Source organism: Rhinopithecus roxellana, chromosome 13 (genome assembly GCF_007565055.1).
Source record: "Rhinopithecus roxellana isolate Shanxi Qingling chromosome 13, ASM756505v1, whole genome shotgun sequence".
NCBI classification, from domain to species: Eukaryota; Metazoa; Chordata; class Mammalia; order Primates; family Cercopithecidae; genus Rhinopithecus; species Rhinopithecus roxellana.
This window is the reverse complement of record NC_044561.1, coordinates 113,474,034-113,496,625: the sequence shown is the minus strand read 5'-3', so window position 1 is coordinate 113,496,625 and position 22,592 is coordinate 113,474,034. Positions and strand designations below refer to the sequence as shown.

General features: G+C 44.1%; 2 protein-coding genes and 1 non-coding gene across 3 annotated transcripts in view; all 3 read right to left on the bottom strand.

Annotated features, from left to right (window-relative positions):
• Window positions 1-13,240, bottom strand: part of TOP1 (DNA topoisomerase I) — a 96,656-nt gene extending 83,416 nt beyond the window's left edge. The window contains exons 1-2 of the mRNA XM_010375951.1: window positions 12,958-13,240; window positions 12,603-12,627 (exon numbers count right to left, since the gene is read on the bottom strand). Coding sequence (XP_010374253.1) covers window positions 12,603-12,627; window positions 12,958-12,990 — 58 coding nt within the window. The 5' untranslated portion in view covers window positions 12,991-13,240. The remainder of the gene's footprint in view (window positions 1-12,602; window positions 12,628-12,957) is intronic.
• A 3,422-nt stretch (window positions 13,241-16,662) lies between these two features.
• Window positions 16,663-22,592, bottom strand: part of LOC115892915 — a 48,993-nt gene continuing 43,063 nt past the window's right edge. Inside the window, exon 3 of the mRNA XM_030915668.1 lies at window positions 16,663-18,298. Within this exon, the coding sequence (XP_030771528.1) occupies window positions 18,216-18,298 (83 nt within the window). The 3' untranslated portion in view covers window positions 16,663-18,215. The remainder of the gene's footprint in view (window positions 18,299-22,592) is intronic.
• Window positions 17,674-17,863, bottom strand: LOC115893110. The gene has a single exon (XR_004053060.1). It is a non-coding gene; the product is annotated as a U2 spliceosomal RNA (small nuclear RNA).

Genomic DNA, 22,592 nt, shown 5'->3' with positions numbered 1-22,592 from the left:
GGGCGACAACGCGAGACTCTGTCTCCAACTAATAATAAACATCATCATCATCATCATCCTATAAGCGTTATACCTTAACCAATGGAGTACTGTAATTGAATGAAGCAAAATACACATCCTTAGCCAAATAAGATAGTAAGGTTCAGAGAGAGAGATCAACTTCCCCAAAGGAGGTTATGGGTCACCTGCATTAGTCAGAATCATTTGGGATTGTTGAAGATATATTAAAAATGCAGATTTTCAGTACCCTCCACTACAAGGTGTACAAGTAGGAATACGTATTTTCACCAACCATCCCCAGGTGACTTTTAGGCACATTAGCTTGAGAACAACAATGCGCCAGGCGTGGTGGCTCACGCCTGTAATCCCAGCACTTTGGGAGAACGAGGCAGGCGGATCACGAGGTCAGGAGATCGAGACCATCCTGGCTAATATGGTGAAACCCCATCTCTACTAAATATACAAAAAATTAGCCGGGCGTGATGGTGCGTGCCTGTAGTCCCAGCTACTCGGAGGCTGAGGCAGGAGAATGGCATGAACCCGGGAGGCGGAGCTTGCAGTGAGCCGAGATCGCGCCACTGCACTCCAGCCTGGGCGACAAAGCGAGACTCCATCTCAAAAAAAAAAAAAAAAAAAAAGAGAACAACAATGAAAACTTACTGTTAAGCTCTCAAAGTTTCTCACTTGATCTTCAACCAGCTGGCAAGCTACGGGAGAAAGGAGTTTGCACTTCACAACTGAAACGTTTGTTGAAAGCATCTGTATTGACCATACAGAAAGAAACAGTGCCCTTACTTTTTTTTTTGAGACAGGGTCTTGTTATGGGGCACAGTGGGGCAAACACAGTTCACTGCAGCCTCGACCTCCTGGGCTCAACCGATCCTCCTTCCTCATCCTCCCAAGTAGCTGGGGCTGTAGGCGCACACCATCATGCTTGGCTAATTTTTGCACTTTTGTAGAGACGGGGTCCCACCATGTTGCCCAGGCTGCTTTAGAACTCCCAGGCTAAAGCAATCCACCCACTTTGGCCTCCCAAAGTGCTGGCCACTTCTTAATAAGGAAAACACATAAATACAGACTACTACAGAATGAAATATTAAAAGAGGATAACAAAAGCTCAATGAAAGCCAGAGAAAAGTGGTTACACTTCTGGCTTGGGGTTAGGTGGTAATTGCAGGCAGACTTCCCTAGAAAGGAAATGGAGTATGTGTGACTATGCCATCAATACTGAAACAGGCTCTGAGATGTTTAGAACTCTCAAGGAGTTCACAATACTTAGTGCCTTCCTAAAAATATGTAGTATTGGGTATACCTAGCTAAACCTTATCAAATTCTAAAAACTAAGAGGCATTCATTCATTCCAGGGTATAAGAAATACTACTTAAATAGAACCTAACATGGTCTTTTTTTTTTTTGAGACGATGCCTCACTCTGTCTCCCAGGCTGGAGTGCAATGGCGCCATCTCGGCTCAGTGCAACCTCTGCCTCCCAGGTTCAGGTGACTCTCCTGCTTCAGCCTCCTGAGTAGCTAGGACTACAGGCATGCACCACCACACCCAGCTAATTTTTTGTATTTTTAGTAGAGATGAGTTTTTTTAAAAAATCGCATTTCTAATAAACGTACTTCTTAGCGACTTCTCAGCGTTGGGTGCCTGGCCTGGAAATCAAGTGTAACAAGCCAGTAGTTATAAAGATTAGCCAATTTGTATCCTTCTCCTCCCTTTCCTTTCCTCTCCTGGTTAAATGGAAACACTAAAAATTAAGAAATAGATCCTGAGCCACAATCAATTCCTTAGAAGCTCTTGTTTCTTCATTTCTGGTATTAAACAGTAAGAACTACTAACACTGCATCCATTCCTGCAAAAATGCAGGAAGAACTACTTACAGCAGTAAGAACTACTAACACTGCATCCATTCCTGCAAAAATGCAGGAAGAACTACTTACAGCAGTAAGAACTACTAACACTGCATCCATTCCTGCAAAAATGCAGGAAGAACTACTTACAGCAGTAAGAACCACTAACACTGCATCCATTCCTGCAAAAATGCACTGACAGTACGATTAAGACACAATAAGTCTAACATTTTGTCCCGATCACTTTTCTAGTATTCAAACCACTGTAAGTAACACCACTATGTACTCTGCACCTTTCTCTGAAGAGCTTTAACAGCTTTTATGTATTACCCATATCAAGATACTTCACGGATTAGGAAGGGTCAATAATATTTAAATAGTCTCATAAAATTAGTTTCCCAGGATTAGAATTTATTCTCTAAGATTTTAGTTCTTCAAATATGTGAAGATGGTGATTTTAAATTCAAGGATTTAAATGATTTCAAATACTTGAATTAGCTATTGTCACGATTTCTCACATAGAATGTGAACATCTCTAGCCATTCTGACAACCTACCTTCTCAGGAAACGTGAAAACTATTTTTTTGTTTGTTTTTGAGACGAGTCTCGCTCTGTTGCACAGGCTGGAGTGCAGTGGCACAATCTCAGCTGACTGCAAGCTCCGCCTCCCAGGTTCAAGCCATTCTCCTGCCTCAACCTCCCAAGTTGCTGGGACTACAGGCGCCCGCCACCACGCCAGGCTAATTTTTTGTATTTTTAGTTGAGACGGGGTTTCACTGTGTTAGCCAGGATGGTCTCAATCTCCCGACCTTGAGATCCACCCACCTCGGCCTCCCAAAATGCTGGGATCACAGGCGTGAGCCATCACCGCGCCCAGCCAAAAACTATTTTTCTAAAATTCATGCAACATGGGTGTCTGATACAAAAAGATAATAGGAAAAAAATACACAGAACTTAAATCTTTCTGCCTATTTCAGTCAAAAAGGTTTAATGGGAATATAAGTATACTAAAAAAAATTTTTTTTTTTGGTAACATTTTTAAGGAATAAGAGTTTGGAAATCTTTGGAAATCCAAGTCCTAGGTCTCCAATTTCTTTAAGGGGAGAAAAAAACTCACGATTAGGACTAAATGGAGATGTCGCTCTCTTGCACTGATAGTGAAATATTAACTGCCAGAAAGTACCTCCAGTCCCCATTCATGTTGTATGACAGGAGCCTTTGTGCTGAGGCCTAACGAAAAATCTCAAGAGAGGAAGTGACTGTATATACCTAACAACTTACCAATTTCAAAGTTCATCCTGATAGGCATGTAGGTTTGTCTTGTTCATCTGTGTCTAGTTACAGATATTCACTTTCTGAATGTTTCTACGAATGAATATGGCAACTTGAACTTTTCCATTTACAATTAAACGTGAAAATTTTAGTTTCCTAAGTAGACTGCCAAATATTGCACCATCCTAAGTGTGAAAGGGGAAAGTTAATCACTGCCAAAGATGATGATGATTAGTATTGTTTTTTTGAGACAGGGTCTCACCCTGTTGCCCAAGATGCGGTAGATACAGTGGCATGCTCACGGTTCACTGCAACCTCTACCTCCCAGGCCTCAAGCAATCCTTACACTTCAGCCTTCTAAGTAGCCAGGACTACAGGCATGCACCAATACACCTGGCTAATTTTTGTATTATTTTTTTGTTGAGACGGGTTTTTCCCATGTTGTCCAGGCTGATTTCGAACTCCTGGACTCAAGTGATCTGCCCACCTCGGCCTCCCAAAGCGCTGGATTACAGGCATGAGCCGCCAGCCCTGCCCCAAAGATTTTTAATCCACAATTTAAGGTATGAGAAACAAACAAAGTGGTGTGTACACAGCAAGTGCCTGTGACTGGGCAACTGAAGTTGCCACAAAGTCAAAGCAAGTCAGCCCCCTCCCGAGCCGGCCTTTCTATGATTTACAGCAATAGTATCATACTCAATGCTCCCTAGTGACCCCTTCAGCTTGGTTAAAATTTCACAATAGATGTATGTCCAAATTTAAAGAAATTAAAGATGCTCCCTTTGTACAAGAGACTAATAAAGCAATTTCTGAAAAAGGTGTTGGGTTTTTTTTTTTTTTTTTTTTTTTTTGGTATTGGCAAGGAACTAAAAATTCTGTTCTAAGCTTCACCTTTCATAAAGTAATCCTCACATGCTCTTTAATCCTCAATGTTGTAAAGTAAGTATTAAACCTACTTTACAGGTGAAGAACTAAGGCTCTGATATTAACTTGTTCAAAGACCTAGGCATTGAGTAGAAGCTCAAGAACTCGAATTTAAATTCCCTTTAAGTCTCTGTTATGGGGTGGTGGGGATGTAGGTGGGGTTGAGGGGCGGGAGACTATTCGCCCTCTGTATCAGAAGAACATGAAAGAAAAAGAGACCAAAGCTTTGAAGACTTAAATCCAACCCTATTGCGGGCACATTCCTTGTATACTGAGGGCAACAGAGCTACAGAGCATTAACAAATACCCATCTTCCCAGATTTTTTTCCCATATTTTATGAACTATATTTTTCCTAAGATGTTTATCTTTTAAGACTCTTTAAAATTAGGCCCTATTCCATAAATTCTACACTACAAAATTATGTCCTCCTGCCTACTTTTAATTGAATTTAACTCTGCGCCTGTTGTGATGCTTCTGTGATAATCCTTTTGCTGAATGGCATAAGATCTCTACTAAGATCCATTTGGCTTAAATCTAATGAACACTAGTGAACACATCCTTAAATGACTTTCGTTTATGTCCTTTAAGTAGCACTTCCAAAATAACAAATTCAAGGCAATTCGATATTCAGCATTAGCTAGACTTATGAGCCATTACTGAAATTTCTGCTGAATTTATCAAATTTTTTCATGAAATCTCCCAAATGCCTATACTCACACATAACTGTTAACATGGCATTTGGTACTAAATTCTCACAGATAAGCTTTACTATATTATTTAAGGTATTCTTATTCCCAAGAATTACTATTTCAAAGTAAACCAAGTTGCTCACTTTAAGCAACTATTTGAATAAATGAAAAACTGAATTCTCAGGTGCTTTGAGACTTCTCTGTTTAATTTAAAATGCTTTGGGGGAGAAGTAAAATAGTGGCCTTTGAAAAAAATATGCTGACACAAGACATATTGAATTTTGTAGTTTAAAAAAAATTAACAAATAATGAACGTGGCATTTTATTAAATGCATCGAAAAGGGTCAGGTTATTTTTAATAGAAAATCCATAATTCTATTAAATGGTTGAGAAATTAGTCACATGAATAGACTTCTTTCATTTCTGAGCCCATCTTCAGTACTGCTAGAAGTTCTTTTGGCAATGACCACTTTGCTGTAAACTCGTTCTTAGAAAAGTAGGAACCAGATATACATTGGCTCCTACTTAGCCCAAACCTAGATATGAAGACACCTTTTACTTTATAGCAACTGCTTTGTAATTGGAAGAGATCAGTGTAGGCTATGCTGATTCAATTAGGTAAAGACTCAACAACACTAGTTACATGGTACAATTCACTGTGTAAATGTCAAGAAGATTTAAAACTAACACGGAATACCAGTGAAAGACTCCCCAACATCAATCACTATTTCAAACCTAACATTCAAAATAAAGATCCAGTTGAGAATAGAAGCTGTCTGATCAAAGTTTACATTTTACAATGAGGACAGAGGCACCTTCATATACTTATCCAATTCTCAATAGTTTGTGAAACATAAATATTATCCTTGCTTATGGATGAGAAAACAAGGTTCAGTGGCCAGACCACATTTCATAGGAAAAATAGGGACTTATCTAGATTTTTCTGAATCCTATACCAATTTTCTATTTTAACACAGCTGTCTCCTCACACCCCCACTCTTCACCGCTACACCCTAGACCTAACATTCCACACACAAAGGGTCCAAGCTATCTCTACCAGCAGATAATCAAGGGCAGGTTGTGACACCTGTACTAGAAGCTTATCAATTACAGCCTGAGTGGGGTTTCCAGAATCTGGACCAAAGCAGCATCAAAAAGGGGACATGAAAAGGCATAAAGGGTAAAAAGAAAAAAACATTTCCTTTCCTGGTCTCTGGTTCTCCCCACAAGCCTGTGCAATCTATACTATCTTCATTCAATTCAGATTTAATGCACATAAAAACGTGGTGCCTAATACGTTTTCAAAATTAGTTTCCTTCATCCCACTTCTCCTTCTGCTGCTTGGCAAGAGCTCAGATAGTCAACGACAAGGAAACGAAGGGGCTACCTTACTGGAGTCAGGTTAGGTAAAGGGTCTTAGCCAATGAGATCCACAAATGACAATGATTCTGAAACCTACTAGTCTCCTCCTGCACAATCAGTAATATACCCACAAAGCTTTATACATTTGGGTATTCATACATATATGATAGCAAGATTAACATTTGGACTTCTACTAAGGGGCAAAAGGGTGTATTATTCTGGTGGAGGACTAACCTTCAACAAAGAACTTTTTTTCTGTAAACTCCAACAGCCAAGAAAAGTCCTAGGCATCTATCTTTGCTAGGATGTGCTAAGATAAACAATATAACGAATAATGGGACCGTGTGCTGGCTGGGTCGGTTTCGTTCCTAAAATATAGGAAAACGTCAGAATACCCAGGGATCTGTGAAATTTTTTTCCCAACATCATCATTTACAACAACAAATACTGGAGATCTAAAGTCCCTAAAAATGCTGATTGCTTTAACATCTTTTGTTGGAGCTTACCTAGGTGTTTCTCAGGTATGCTAATGAACTGTGTTCTTTAGGTTCCTTGAATCCACAGAAACAAACATGTTAATTTCAAAGGCTCAGAGGGGAATTAATGGCCTGGTAGAGACGCCTCCCCACCCCAAATCTGATGGGAAGGGTAGAACGAAAGATGGTAAATTAAAACATTTATTACACATTTCAGAAAAATTTAGCAGAGATAAGTGGGTGAAACTAGAAGCTTAAGACAACAAATGAAAAACGAATACCTACCAAAAGGAAACTAAGGGTCGGGCACAGTGGCTGAAGCCTGCGATCCCAGCATTTTGAGAGGCTGAGGCAGGCAGGCTGCTTGGGCCCAGGCGTTCAAGACCAGCCTGGGCAACATGGTGAGAAAACTCGTCTCTACAAAAAATGCAAAATTTAGCCCGGCATGGTAGCGTGCACCTGTAGTTCCAGCTACTTGGGAGGGTGAGGTGGGAGGACTGCTTGAGCCCAGGAGGCAGAGGTTGCAGTAAGCCAAGATCACACTACTGCACACCAGCCTGGGCAACAAACAGAAACCCTGTCTGCCCCCCAATCCGCTCACAAAAAAGGAAAGAAGTTAATTAAAAGTTGCCTACCTCCCTTGGAATTTCTTTCTTCACTAAACGTTGAGACATAAATGACACACACAAAGACAGTTAATACAAACTTTGATACAGATAGCCAAAGTTGATATTATGATCTACATACTTCAGAGATATGCATGAGATACCGGTAATGTCACTTCTCTCCCAGTTTGAAAAATATCTAGGATCTTTCTTATACACACAGAAAATGTTCAACAATATCTATTTACTATAAAATCATTTCAGCAAACTATCAGCCATTTCTTATAATGCCACCAAAATACCACTAATATCTAATAGACATTTATCTACAAGCTTCCCCGCAACCCCCAAACTTCGTCCACCCTTCCAAGGCCCTATGCTATCAACACAGCACATGCTGCCCACATCTAGACAGGCAGGTGGCAGGGAGGGTGGGGATTGGTAAAATGCTAATTATTCCAACCCTGGTCTCTATTTTAGATTTTCTACTGCAGCTATTGGTCTGTAGCCATGGGGATAGAAAGCTGCTGCTCAAACTTGAGATGTTTGAGACATGGAAATAGGGAGAAAAGACCTGTTCCAAATATTACTACTCAAAGTTTAAACACAATCTGAAAGCTTCCTTTAAACACAATACCCATTCGCCTCTTAAGGGCTAGTTTGGAAGTCTCTAAACTCTTTACCTTAAGAAATTCATGTGTCAATTGTTTGCCTAAATGCCCTTATTATCCAAAGTTAATGGTTTCAAAATAATTAAGGGACAGTCAGATAATCTAAACCACACAACACAGAAAATTCAACTGACTCTCACCTCCACATCCAATATATTTTACTATTCTTTCAAGAGTTTTTTTCTTTTTTTAAACCTCCAGGTCCAACGTCAAAATACTCATTTCAAACATTTCCACAGCTTCATTCAAACTAATTACATTTGAATTCATTTTCCCAAGTGAACCCAGTTTACTGGAGTTGGATGCAGTTTCCACATGGGAAAGATGCAACCCCTCACAAAACATACTTCTGAGGAAACAACTTTGGATTTGAAGAGTATCAGTTTTACTTTGCACTAAAAAGATGGCAAAAGGCAAAAGTTGATAATGATGTGTCATGTAAATATGCATTCATGTCCAACTAACACGAAATAACACGGTTTTGGTATAATCTGAAATCTTCTAAAATGATATGCATTCAGAAAGCACAACAGAATCATTTTCCATACCACTAGCAGCCAGGGACAACTGTTATTATATAATTAATATACAACACAGTTGTATATTAAAAGGCAAACTTTTTTTGAACCTCCCCACCCACACACGCACTGAAAACAAGCAAAACAAAATAACTTCACAGCCCAATTTTGGATTATAAACTTTAAGACATGTTATTTAATAATCTGAACAAACTAATGAATGTCTTCCCAACTCTCTCAATTCCTCATCTTTACGCTGACAGCAAGGGGAAAAAGACTCAATTCCTTTTTTTTTTTTTTTTTTTTTTTTTTTTTTTTTTTTTTTTTTTGCTGCTATTGGTTAAAACGAGATTTGAGGACTGACCTTGGTTTCCTATTTTCCATTTTACTCTATCTACTGAACCAAAGAAAAGCGGGAGTTGGTGACTGTTACTGCTAGCTATATTATTTAGTTTGCACCTTTCAAGCCACAACATATTTATGATTCTTTTAGTAACGCCTGGATTTTCTTGTTTTTACCAGAAACATCCAATCCGAGCCTAAAATTTGTCTGTGAGATCTGATATGCTGGTAAACTAAAAAACACATGCTGACAAGCAACTTGGTTTTATGTCAAAGTGTAGTATAAAAATCCTAGCGGCTCACTAATTCTAAAAAGGTGCCTGAACGAGTCCAGTTGCGACTTAAGGAAAGACAACCACCTTGGAGCATAATGCTTAAGTATTTCCCGATTGAGGATGCTGCAGATTTCATTTGGTGGTACCATCACTTTTCAGTTTTAAAAATGTAATGGCAATTTTCAGAAAGCCACATCATCAGCTACCTGAAATCCCCCCCACCGCAATCAGCTATGCTACCGCCCATCCCAACCCATACCCAATAGCACAGAAGTACAACTGTCTATTAGCATCAGAAACAATTCATATTTAATTACCTTCATCCAATTTGATTCCATTAAGCCAACCACAATCAGCACAAGATGTCAAACCATGATCCCATATATCATTTCTTAGAATAAAGACTGATGGAGTCAAGTATTGAGATTCGCTAAGGGGGTCAAATTGGGGGAGAACTCCCTATCTCCATTGCAGACAGGCAAAAACTTCAAGACATCTGAAACACCAGAAGAATCGCTAACACTTTAACCTGGTATTACCATTATCAATTCTACAGATAGCTACGCAGCCTGTACAGTACTGTAATAATGACTCAGCCCCCCTACAGTTTGTTCTACCAATACTTAGGAAGTCTTTTCACTTAGACCTAGATATGGTTTCTGCTCCAAATTCCTAACTCACTGTCAATGTTTTAAATATAAATAACAGAGTTTCCCAGCAGTTGAGTATGGGCCAGAATGTTCTAAATTACATACAAACAGCTACAATTTTAAATATTGTGAAGAATGAGCTCCAAAAGGTGTGGGGGGTGGGGCGGGGGGGAATCTTTTATATCTTAGGGGATGAAGGCAGGCAAAATGAGAGATGTTTGATTTTAATATATGAACTTGTACAGTTAATCTGTAAGATGGGTTAGGCCCTCTTAAAATCATGCTTAAGCAATATCCTCTTAATACAAAGTTCAATAATGACATATCTGGGCGTAATTAAACATTGATTTCTACTTTTTTTAAAGTGTCTTTCATAGTTACATAAATCAATCACTGGTTAACAATGTATTACTTGAGACAGCAAGCATAGTTACTAACACCACATCTTTCAGACAATATTCACAAAGAATAATTACACCAGTGTCAGACCTTTATGGTGGCAGGGAGACAGTCAAAGCGCTTTTTCTTTTGAAGAAACATGTTTAGATAAAAAGCAAATGACAAATTATCAAATCCTTCCTTCCCTCTCTCCTTTTTCAGCTCTGTAAGAAAACAGAGATTTGCGGCTTTTTATTTTTTCATGCTAGTATCATACAGTATCACTCTAGCATAGTGGCTCAGCTCATGGGATTTAGAGTGGTCAACTCACGGCCCTTGGGCAAGCTAGTAAATACACTGAAGCCTCAGTTCCCTCATCTACAAAACAGAAATAACAGGACTTAACTCACGATGGTCCTTCCAAGGATTACATTTAATTAGATGACCCATGGAAAGAGCTGAGATTCATGCCTGGCAGTAAGTATTCAATAAATAATAGCTATTATGGCTATTAAATGTGAGCCAACACTTCTAAAAGTCAACATAGGCAGATTACTTCAGCCTCTATAAAAATGTCAGTAAAGATCAATAACCTAACCAGCTCACAATCATTCACATGACTTAGGTAAGAACCATGTAAGTTAACTTTCTCACAAGAAAGGGCTAAACTTTGTTTCGTTACTTACATTACCCACTCAGCCCAGCCTGACAGCCAAAAGAACACATTCTATATTAAGATCCCACCTTCCTCTAGCGAGGTCAAGAAGACTTCTTACAGCCTCACCTGCACATCCTTTCTTTGCCCCTGTATCCCAAAGAAACATGTCTATACCCTGGTTTTCTAAACTGCAGGCCTCGCCTCCTCCCTCTTTTAAAATCGTGATAGGTTGGTTAAATGTACTTAAGAAACACTCCAACCCCTGACAATTCTCTGCGTCCAGTCTTCCACAACCCCCAGCTCAGAAGTCACCTCCTCTGAGAAATTTCCCCATCTTCAGACAAAATTAAGTCCCCTATACTTCAAAGCATTTTGGGTACACATATGCCCCAGTAGTTACCTTATAATTAACTAATTATGTCTCCCCCAATAGACTGAATTGAGAGCAAGGGAGTGTTGTGGTTACAGGATCAGCTCTACACTAAGCACAGTGGTTGGCACATAACTGGTGCTCAAGAAATGCCATACTTTAAACCAGATTCTCTCCTGTTGGATGCCCCACTTCAAACTCTGAACATAAGGTTGCTCTCAGTAGAGCAGGCTAACATGATGGACTGCTGATTACAACACTAGAAAATCTACTCATCAGCTTCTCCCATTGGAGAGGTTCCCGGAACCCAAACTCAATTGAGCAGGATTATGCACCATCAAAATCAGTGGGAATTCCCAGCACACTACAGAAGGTACCTTCTCCTTCAACAGGGTTGTTCGAAAGCCTGCAAGGATGAGCTTTTTATTGGAGGAATCTTCCCTGGGTAACTGAAGTGGAAATACACAAAGAATAAATGCCTTGATTTGACTGAAAAGGGTTCAAAAACATAAAGAATTGGAAAAAACAAGCTAGTTCTTGATTCCTGAAAAACAGTGGCTCGTGAAAAAGAATGAACAGGAAGCAGGGGTGGGTGCTGGACATTCTTTGTTTCAATAAATAAAATCTTTTTTTCCTCCCTACAGCCCAAACGAAAAGGCCAACACACCAGGTCCACAAGAGATGCTCAACAATCTCTCCTTCCAACAAGTACAAACTAAACTGCGTTTCCAAAAAAACACTACATTGGGAACCTCGGCCACAATGAAAAGTTCCAGTCACTAACAGTTTAATTTTTTAAAAATCCAACATTTACAGTGGGTGACCCACAGAGAACTTGCAAACTTTCTTTAGTGAGGTACTGCTACCTTTGCAAAGAACGTAACTTGGGAAAAACAACCTGGAAATGTAAAGAACTCCACAAACAGTGACTTTGGTTTTAGAGCCATAATTCCTATCATAAACATACTATCGAAAAAAAAAAATTAACAGTTGCCTAAGGAAATCTTTCATTCTGGAAGCAAAAAAGGAAACAAACATGAAGCAGAAAGGGTATAACCCCCAAAATAAAGTTTAAAAAATAATAATTCAGTCCCCCACCCTTCCCTCTCTGGTGAAGTATGTGATTTATACAGCTTTGCTCTGCAGAAAGCTCGTTCTGGGCAGCTCAAGGAAGGAGCCGAGGGAGGGAGAGAAAGAGACACAGACACAGAAAGGAGAGGAGAGAGAAAAAGAAAATGGCGCAGAGACTAAGTCCCGACCGTCGACAAGGCGACTTTCCCGGGAGGAATCCCGGCCCGGAAAGACCGCCCGAGGCCGGGTGGCGGACGACTCGGGGTCTCCGTTGCCCCCTCTTGGGAGGGCCGGGATCTGGGGGAGCTGGGGTCCCCGGAAAGGGGGTCAAGAGGCGGCCCGATGGGAACAATGGGGCCGGTGAGCGAGGAGCCTGGACTTAGTCTCTGGGACGCCATGTCTGTCCTCTGCCCGGCACCGGCAGGGCGCGGGGGAGGCGGCCGGCGGCTGGGGGGCCCCGGAGTCGGGGCAGGGGGCACACTCACCATTCATTCGGAAATCCGCTTCGATCTGGAAAAAGAAAAGGAGAGAATATCAAACAACAGCCACTTTAACCCCTCTGGCGGCGAGCGCGCGCGGCTGGGGGCCTGGCCCACCCGGCGCCCCCAGGGAGGACGGGGTCCCGGGGGTGGCCACGGAGGGCAACCATCCCCCCTCGAACTGTAACTTCGCGGCCCTTGCTCGCGGCCTAGCGAGCCGATCTACTCCGGCGGGCGGCACCTCGCCGGGGGCCCCGGCCTGTCAAAGCGGCCGGGCCGGGGCTGGGGTAGGGGCCTGCGCCGGGGGTCGCGGGACGGCCAAGCCAGGGTCCAGGGCTGCCGGGGTCAGGCCGGGCCGTACCTGGGAATCGTTGTGGAGGTGGTCCCCACTCATGTCGGCCCGGAGCGGCGAGCTTGGCGGCAGACTAGGCGGCGTGGGGGAGACGCAGACGGCGAACCGGCCTGTGCGGGCGGACGGGGACCCCGGAGCCTCGAGGAGGCGCAGGTAAGCGGCGGTGACTGCGGGCCCGAGACTCCAGAAACGGCTGAAGCTGCTACTACGGCGGCGACGCTGCCTGACTGCCGGGCGGGCGGCGAGAACAGACCCCACCAGTTGTGTAACAGCCTAAGTTCGCATTTGGGCTCACTGCGCCTGCGCGGTCGCTTTTAAACAACACGTCGACGACGTCAGCGCTCGCGGAAAGAGGCCGAGGGTTGCGGCCCGCCCCCTCGCGGTTCGCCGGACGGACCCGGCTTTGCATCGCAAGCCCCGCCTCCAGACCGTGCGCGCGCCGCTGTGATTTGCATAAGGAGCCGACTCCTCCTACGGCGTCCCACCCCAAGCAGCCTCCCCTTCCTCTCCCGACGCCTTTTCTCGGAACCCGGACCCGTCTGCTAGGCAGTGCGCAGGCGCCACCCGGGCACCGCCTCCTGGCCAGGGCTGGCCGCGCAGCCACGTGGTGGGCCTTTAAAGGCCGCGGCGGGACCCAGGCGATCTTGGGCGAGCTGGTGTCCCGCGTTCCCATCTATTTGGAGCGGCGAGTACCTTGGCAGCCGGGACCCCAGAGGTCTCCCCGGCGCCTCCTTTCTTGCTAAGCCGGCCCTGAGGCTGCCTGGTGGGAGGAGTCCCCTCCCCAGCCTTTGTCCAAGCCCTACAACTTCTGGAGTATTTCACGCCCACTTTTTAAAAATTATTTTAATGTTTCAACCAACCAAGGGTCCGGTTTAGCCCCAGTTTTCCGCCGAGTACATGTAGCCCTGGGTCACCAAGGGTCTGATTTCTTTGGTTCATTCTACAAATACTGAGCATCCGCTATGAGCCCAGGAATTGTGCTGAGGGGAGGGGGAATGCAAGAGACCAAACGGAACTGAACCTGTCTCTATCCGCGGCTGTATCCCTAGCGTGCTGGGAGGACGGAGCAAATGGGGAAAAGAACTACCTTTTATAGAGCATCTATTCTGTGCCCAGCTCTGAATTCTGAACAATAGCTCTGTAGTCGCCTGTTTTACAAAAGGCAAACTGTCTTAAAGACAAGGCACCAACAACCACCTACCTTGCATCTATAGTTGGATGCCTCTTAAGCTTCTCTGGGGATGAACTCAACTCCACTTAGCTAGAAAAAGCCCCATCCTGACACCTTGCTTTCCCTCATTTCCGACCAGTCCCGCTGAGTGCTTCTCTTCACTCCATCTACTTCTCTCTGCCGCCCATAAGCCTTTGAAGTCTGCGTTCTCTTGCTTGGATTAATACAATACGCTGGCTGGGGGTGGTGTCTCACACTTATAATCTTAGCACTTTGGGAGGCTGAGGCTGGCAGATCACTTGAACCCAGGAGTTCAAGACCAGCCTGGGCAACATGGCAAAACCCCGACTCTACAAAAAAATACAAAAACTGGCAGGGCGTGGTGGCATGTACCTGTAGTCCTGGCTACTCGGGAGGCTGAGGTGGGAGGATCACCTGAGCCAGAGGAGGTCGAGGCTGCACTGCACTCCAGCCTGGGCAACAGAGTGAGACGCATTCTGAAAACAAAAACAAAACAAAACACAAAAAACACTGCACTCCAAAACACTACACCCTAACGGATTGCTGCTTCCATTCTTGGCCCTCTCCTAAACTGCATTCCAACAATTACCAAAGTGATCTTTTCAACATGCTAATAGAACCATTACTCCTTTGTGGATATTGCCGCATCTATTACCACTTTCACTATTATTTTTAATATTTTAATTGATCTCCTTTTTATTTACCTTCATCCTGTTATCTGTGAAATAGTATCTATGAAATCAATTGGAAGTAAATATGAAAAATGTTCATCCAGTGGACCATCAGTATCTTTATCACATCTAATGGTAAACATTAGATGTGTTTACCACACCTTGTGAATGCTTCAAGATCAACCTAAATATCACTTTTTCAAAGTGACTTCCAGGCACACTACTGACCCTGCTTCCACTGGCTGACCAAGGGTGCCTTATAGGCCAGGCGTGGTGGCTAATGCCTGTAACCACAGCACTTTGGGAGGTCAATTTGGGTGGATCACTGGAGGTCAGGAGTTCAACAACAGCTTGGCCAACATGGTGAAATCCTGTCTCTACTAAAAATACAAAAATTAGCAGAGTGTAGTGGTGCACACCTGTAATCCCAGCTACTCGGGAGGTTGAGGCAGGAGAATTGCTTGAACCCGGGAGGCAGAGGTTGCAGTGAGCCGAGACCACACCACTGTACTCCAGCCTGGGCTACAGAGGGAGTGAATCTCAAAAAATAAATAAACAAAAATAAAACAAAGGGTGCCTTGTAGTATCTATCTCCTTTGTAACACTTATGACACTTGTTATTAAGTTACAAATGGAGTAATTGGTTTCCTGTCTATTTCCCCTATAGAAAGTAAGGTCTGTGAGGGGGTGGGGGGGAAACTTGTCCATCTTGCCTACCACTGAATTCCCAGCACCTAGCAACAGGCCCTCCTACAGAAGAGGTGCTCAAGAAATGGGCAAATCAAAGCAGGTTACCCTGCTTTGGTTAGGAGCACACATTTGGAAGTCAAATCAACTTAGGTTTGAATTCTCTCTGCTGTTTGTTACCTGCGTGATCTCAGGCAAGTTGTTTAACTTCTCTGAGTCTCAGTTTCCTCATCCATTCCGTGGTGATCATTGTGGGTATTTAATAGACTATCAAAAAATAATTGAGGGCAGGCACCTAGTAAGTGCTGAGTCTTGGATTCATCCTCAGGTTGGCCTGACTCCAAAGCTATACTCTTTCTCTGAAGCAAGCTGCCAGAGCCAGTTTTGCCTTGCTCTTGCTGTCTCTTCTCATACTCTTCCCATCTCAGGATCAATCCCCGGCCAGAAGATGAGGCATCTGCTTGCTGCAGTGAGTCCAAGATAATTTGAGGACTGCCTTCAGGAAAAACGGTACATCCACACTACTCCACTTTCCCAACCCCCATTTCCCAGGGAGAATCTGCATTTCTCCCAACCCCCATTTCCCAGGGAGAATCTGCATTTGCTTTTTTTTTTTTTTTTGAGACAGAGTCTCACTCTGTCACCCAGGCTGGAGTGCAGTGGCGCCATCTCGGCTCACTGCAACCTCCGCCTCCTGGGTTCAAGCGATTATCCTGCCTTAGCCTCCCAGGTAGCTGGGATTACAGCCATGCGCCACCACACCCAGCTAATTTTTGCAATTTTAGTAGAGACTGGGTTTCACTATGTTGATCAGGCTGATCTCGAACTCCTGACCTCGTAATCTGCCCACCTTGGCCTCCCAAAGTGCTGGGATTACAGGCATGAGCTACCGTACCCAGCCTGCATTTGCTTTCCAGGTCCTTCCAAAAAAGACTAGGTAGGCATGAAAACAGCACAGACTTCACAATGGCAGACCGAGGACGTCCCCGTGCACAGACATGGAAATATCCGGGCGGTCTTGTCACAGGCTGAACTTCTCTGCCAGCATGTGTGGCTGGCAGTGCTCAGAGGTTGACTGACTTACTCTGTCTTACAGAGGCCACTCCTGACTCCTAACACTTCAAACCCATGTCCCCACCATATCGTACTTGAGGAGATTATTGATAGTGCATGGACAAGCATTTTAATTCTAATAGATATGTATTTCAATATGTATAAGAGAAAATGACCATTGTTTTAAGGATATAACTGGGATGAGGCTTTTTAAAAAAGTGACTGATTTACACAAAAACATATAGGAATAGTGCACAGAGGGGACATATAAGACAAATTCCAGGAAGGTTGTAGGCAAATAAAGGAGGTTCGGGAAACCCTGCTTTAAATCAAGACTGTTCACTTATGGACCATCCCAATCCTTATAAAAATAACTAGCAGGGAAAACTGGTAATGTAGGTCGGTCTCCAAAGTACGCATTGGGAACAGTGGACGGTTTATAGATAATCTACTAAAAGAAGAGGTCCACGTACAAATACATACATTATTATATTTACAGTTAAACAGGTTTTTTTTCCCAGGTGCCTTCTCAGGGTCTTCCATATGCAAATACTTATGTGACTCTTGAAAAGAGGGACCTGGAGTGCAGCATCTCCAAAATGTAGGTAAACTCAGCCAGGAGTGGTGGCTCATGCCTGTAGTGCCAGCACTTTGGGAGGCCAAGGCAGGGTGGGGGGGGTGGATCACCTGAGGTCAGGAGTTCGAGACCAACCTGGCCAACATGGTGAAAACCCATCTCTACTAAAATTACAAAAATTAGGCCAGGCCCAGTGGCTCATGCCTGTAATCTTAGCACTTTGGGAGGCCAAGGCAGGTAGATCATCTGAGGTCAGGAGTTCGAGACCAGCCTGGCCAACATGGTGAAGCCCTGTCTCTGCTAAAAATACAAAAATTAGCTGGGCATGGTGATACACACCTGTAATCCCAGCTACCTGGGAGGCTGAGGAAGGAGAATCGCTTGAATCCCAGAGGCAGAGGTTACAGTGAGCCAAGATGGTGCCACCACACTCCGGCCTGGGTGACAGAACGAGACTCCATCTCAGAAAAAAAAAAATGTAGATAAATCCAAAAACACTTTTTTCCGGACTACCTCTTGAGACTTGGACTTTTTGGGGGTGGTAGAGAGGGTGCACCATTCCTGGAGGTACTGCAATCCAAGTCAATGTGTAGAGTGAACAGAACAAGCTCCTATTCCATCTCCTTGCTCCAAAAATCTATTTATTATATTATCCTCAGATAGAGAATGTATCAGATATTAAAGTGGTAAGAACAGATGCTGTACATGATCTTAGCCAGAAGGCCAAAAACCAATGAGACTTGAACTTTTTGAAATGACTGAACCTTGAGACTCTTGATCTAGGTGGTCACCCAAGATTTCGTTCTTATTCATTTGATTCTGACTCTCTTAGGTTAGTTATCAACCTGGCCCAACTCTTGTCTCCCAGAACTGAACACCTCTAGGGTTGTCTAAGCAACTCCTGCTTTTCAGGAACCCATCCATCTGCACAGTTTCCCCGGACTGCAAGATTATGGAGGAACAAATACACAAATACACAGATGTGCTGCTACAGTTATTTGGACCAGGATGGGCACTCGATCCAAGCTGAGCCACTCAGGTTAACCTCCTCAAGGCTCTAGAATTCAGAAGAGGAGAGTGGTTCCATCTATCTTCTTGTGGATAGATCTGTAGTATGTAGATTAGGGAGCTGCTCCTGGTCGTACTTGCTGTCAGAAGGGCCAGAGAAACCTGGAGATGGGGGAGGATATAGGAGGAAGTGGGTGGAGGAAGAGATAAGAGATAGAAGTCCCTGCCAGGGCTTTGGCTCACACCTGTAATCCTAACACTTTGGGAGCCTGAGGCGGCTGGATCATTTGAGCCTAGGAGTTTGAGGCCAGCCTGCGCAACATAGCAAAATCCTGTCTCTACAAACAAAAATTAGCTGGGCATAGTGGTGTGTGCCTGTAATCTCAGCTACTAGGGAGGCTGAGGTGAGGATCACCTGAGAGGCTGAGGCAGCGGTGAGCCAAGATGGTGCCACTGCACTCCAGCCTGGGTGACAGAGTGTCACCTTGTCTCAAAAAAGAGAGAGAGAGAGAACCCTGATGAATGAAGTTCAGGACCCTGGTTCTCCTGAGGTCTGGTTGCATGGTTCCTGTTCTAGCACCTTTAAATTGATTCCCCCTTTTGCTTAATTGCACTCTGATGGGTTGGTCCTAATCTCCACCTGATTCCTGGGCACTCACAAGGCCTCTGTTATCCTTTTGGCATCCCCTCTGGGGTTGGCATGCTGTGGAACAGGATGCCCCTCCTGACATTTTGACCCTTGGATGCTGGCACATTCTTGACTTTGCCAATTCTTTGACAACAATGTCTTCTAGCAGCTCTCCCCGCCAATGCCTAAGAATCTGTTGCCCTTTCAAGATTCGGATACCCTTGGAAAAGAACCTGCTGGGTGTTCAAGAAAGGAGATTCAGGCTGGCGATCTCAGGAACAACCAGAAAAGCCCTTTGCCTCCTAGAATGAAACAGCTCAGCAACAGTTGAGATGTGTGGAATAAAAAGGTCAGAATCAGGCCAGGCGCGGTGGTTCGTGCCTGTAATCTCAACATTTTGGGAGGCCAAGGCAGGCGGATCACCTGAGGTTGGGAGTTTGAGACCAGCCTGACCAACATGGAGAAACTCCCTCTCTACTAAAAACACAAAATTAGCCAGGCATGGTGCTGCATGCCTGTAATCCAAGCCACTAGGGAGGCTGAGGCAGGAGAATCGCTTGAACCTGGGAGGTGGAGGTTGCGGTGAGCCGAGATTGTGCCATTGTACTCCAGCCTGGGCAACGGAAGGGAAACTCCCTCTCAAAAAAAAAAAAAAAAAAAAAAAAAAAAAACGGTTAGAATCAATAAGAAAGCTGGCAACTCTTGAATTGTAAAATGAGAGGCAGTCAAGCAACAAAGATGTAGGATCCTGGCCATGTGGCTTGGGGCAAGAAAAGTAGTCCACTTGTATCTCCATTGTTTTCCTGCCAGAAGACATCCTTTCTGTGATGAGGACATTTATTCATTCAACCAGCATTCCCTGAGGAATGAAGGCAAATAGGTACTATTTATCTATTTGAAGTTGGTAGGTCCTATACTAAGCCCTAGAGATATAGCTATTTATAAGATCTAATCCTCATGTTGGAGGAGTGCCTTGTCTGATAATGAGACAGACGTATTCCCCAACTGTAACGCTAAGGTATAAGGAATAATAGGGAAGAGGGGGCCAGCTACCAGTTGCTATGGGAACTCTTGAGTAAAGGAACACATCCAACTCACCAGTGGTGGTGGGGGCAATATTAGGAAAGGTTTCTAGTTGGACGCTATTCTTGAAAGATGAGGGAGTGCTAGCTCATGGAAGATAAGAAAAGATATTGCGAGAAGCAATATAGGCACAGTCATAGCTTTGGTCAGGATGGAGCAGAGGGTAAAAGTGAAGATACACCGAATGTAGACTGGGCAGGTGGGAGAGGCCCTCCTAGTGCCGGTGGAGATATTGCAAGGTGAACTATGACAGGGTTTTAAACAGGTATGAGAAAAATCATGGGCAGCAGAGGGGGAAAAGTTTGGTGGAATTGACACTGGAAATAAGCAGATTAGCTAGGAGGTCCAGGGAGAGCATTGTGTTTCAGAAGCAACCTTAACCATGGAAGATCATTTGCAATACCTGAAGATGCAAACTGTGACGGGGACAGAAGGATTTGGCCTGTGTCAAGGGTATAGCCCAAATAGAAGTTGTGAGGCAGCTCTCTCTGAATCCCCCTATCTCAGTGTGTGCTTCTGGGATGACCTGTGGCTGCCTGAGTCCAGCTGTTTCCAACTAGAGAACCAGCAGGCAGTGGGAGGCATAGAGGCAGAGTCCAGGCTCCAGGAAACACTGGAAGATTCTAAGAGTGAGAGACGCTCCTAAATGCTTCAGCATGACTCCCAAGAAAATGGAACAGAAGTAGCTGCCTCACTCAGTAACCAGTAGGTGATCCTTTAGCCAAAGTTGGGTTTTGAAAAGGCCTACTTCCCCGTCCTCCCTCCCCACAAGCCCTCCAAGTCCTCAAGCCCCTCGCCTCCACCTCCCCAGAGCCTAGTTCACTCAAGCATCTTCTCTCCCTCCTGCATGGCAACTTCTCCTTCTCCCAGTTTTCCTCCTTGACCCTGTCAAAATTCATGTCTCACATTAATTAGTTGCTTACCACATCTCTGCCCTGTGCTGAGTGCTTCACATACATTTTCATTTAATCATTGCAATAACCATATGAAACAGGGGCTAACTTGTTCCTTCATTTTACAGACAAGGAAACTGAGGCTTAGGAAAGTTAAGTAAGTTAACTTGCCCAAAGTTACACAGGCTATGATTTGAACTCAAGCAGTGTGTATATGGAGCCCAGTCTTAGAATCCCTAACCTGCTTCCCAAGTTGTCCTGAGGTCACTGTTGCCCTCACCTGTGTTTGAAACATTCAGAAAGGACAGTCTACACATGCTGCCTTTTCTGCTTTACTTTTCATTCCTTAAACACTGTCAGTCTGGCTTCCATTCTAATCAGGGACTTTCTAGTTTCCAAATAGAGTAACCTATTCTTCTCCACCTTCCTGCAGCCCTCAATGATGAGGATGAGCACATTCTTTGAGGTCCTTTGCATTTGGATCCAATGACCATTAATTCACCTGGCTTTTTTCCTACCTCTCCAAATACCATTTATTTCTCCCTCTCTTCTTTCAGCACAATTTAAGCGATCCCCAAGATTATATCATCAACCTTGTTTTCTCTCTATATGCCCCCCTCTTGGTAGCCTTATTTTTTTTTTTTTTTTTTTTTTTTTTGAGACAGAGTCTTGCTCTGTCGCCCAGGCTGGAGTGCAGTGGTATGATCTCAGCTCATTGCAACCTCACCTCCCAGGTTCAAGCAATTCTTCTGCCTCAGCCTCCCAAGTAGCTGGGATTACAGGTGTCCACCACCACACCTGGATAATTTTTGTATTTTTAGTAGAGACGAGATTTTACCATGTTGGCCATTCTGGTCTTGAACTCCTGACCTCAAATGATCCTCCCACCTTGGCTTCCCAAAGCTCTGGGATTATAGGCATGAGCCACCGCACCCAGCCAGGTAGCTTCTTAGATGAATGTCTCTAGCCTTGACTTCTTTTTAGAGCCATATAAATATTTACCCATATGCCTATTGCATGTGTCCCCTTGACGACCCCCATAGCCCTTTGGTCCTGGGTTCAGCTTTTCTCCTGAAATTGCCCTTCCCTTCTATGGTCCCTGCTTAGCAAATAGCTCTATTCTTCCCGGTCACTCAGGCTGAAAACCTTGAAGCCTCTTGAGTTAACCCTTGGTCCTGTCCTCGACATCCCATTGGTGGCTACTACCTGTATGGAATCTGCCCAAGACCTTCTTTTGTAATTGTCCCTCCTTCCCCAGGTTCTCATTGCATCCTGACCCTTCTTTGGCTTCCCTGCATCACTCTCTCTCACACACACACTCACACACATATCAACTATGAGCCAGGTACTATGCTAGTACTAGGAAGTCAGTCGTGAACTAGAAAGACAAAAGGCCCCTGCTCTCAAGGAGCTCAGGTCTGGTGGGTGAGACAGAGGAGGGAACAAGTAATTGTCACTTACTGCAATGAGTGCCTTGAGGATAAAGTACAGTGTGTTTGCAGTAGGAACCCTTTAGAAGAACTGCCATCCAGAATTACAGAGTTAGGCACGGATTTCCAGTGGAAATGGCATTTAAATTTAGGTCTCAAAATGGAAACAGAAGTTAGCCAGGTAAAGGTTGGGGGGAATAAAGAAGGCATGTGAGGGAGACAAGCACTCAAGGCCAAGAGCACAGATGGGCAAAATTTTGGAAACTGGAAAGAGCAGGGCTTATGTGGTGAACGCCTGGTAATTCAGTACGGCCAAGGCGTAGAGGATGAAGAGGAGTATTGAGAGATGAGGCTGGAGGGGTAAGCAAGACCCAATTCATGGAGGGTCTCTAAGGCATTTGCAGTTTATCTTCGTAGCACTG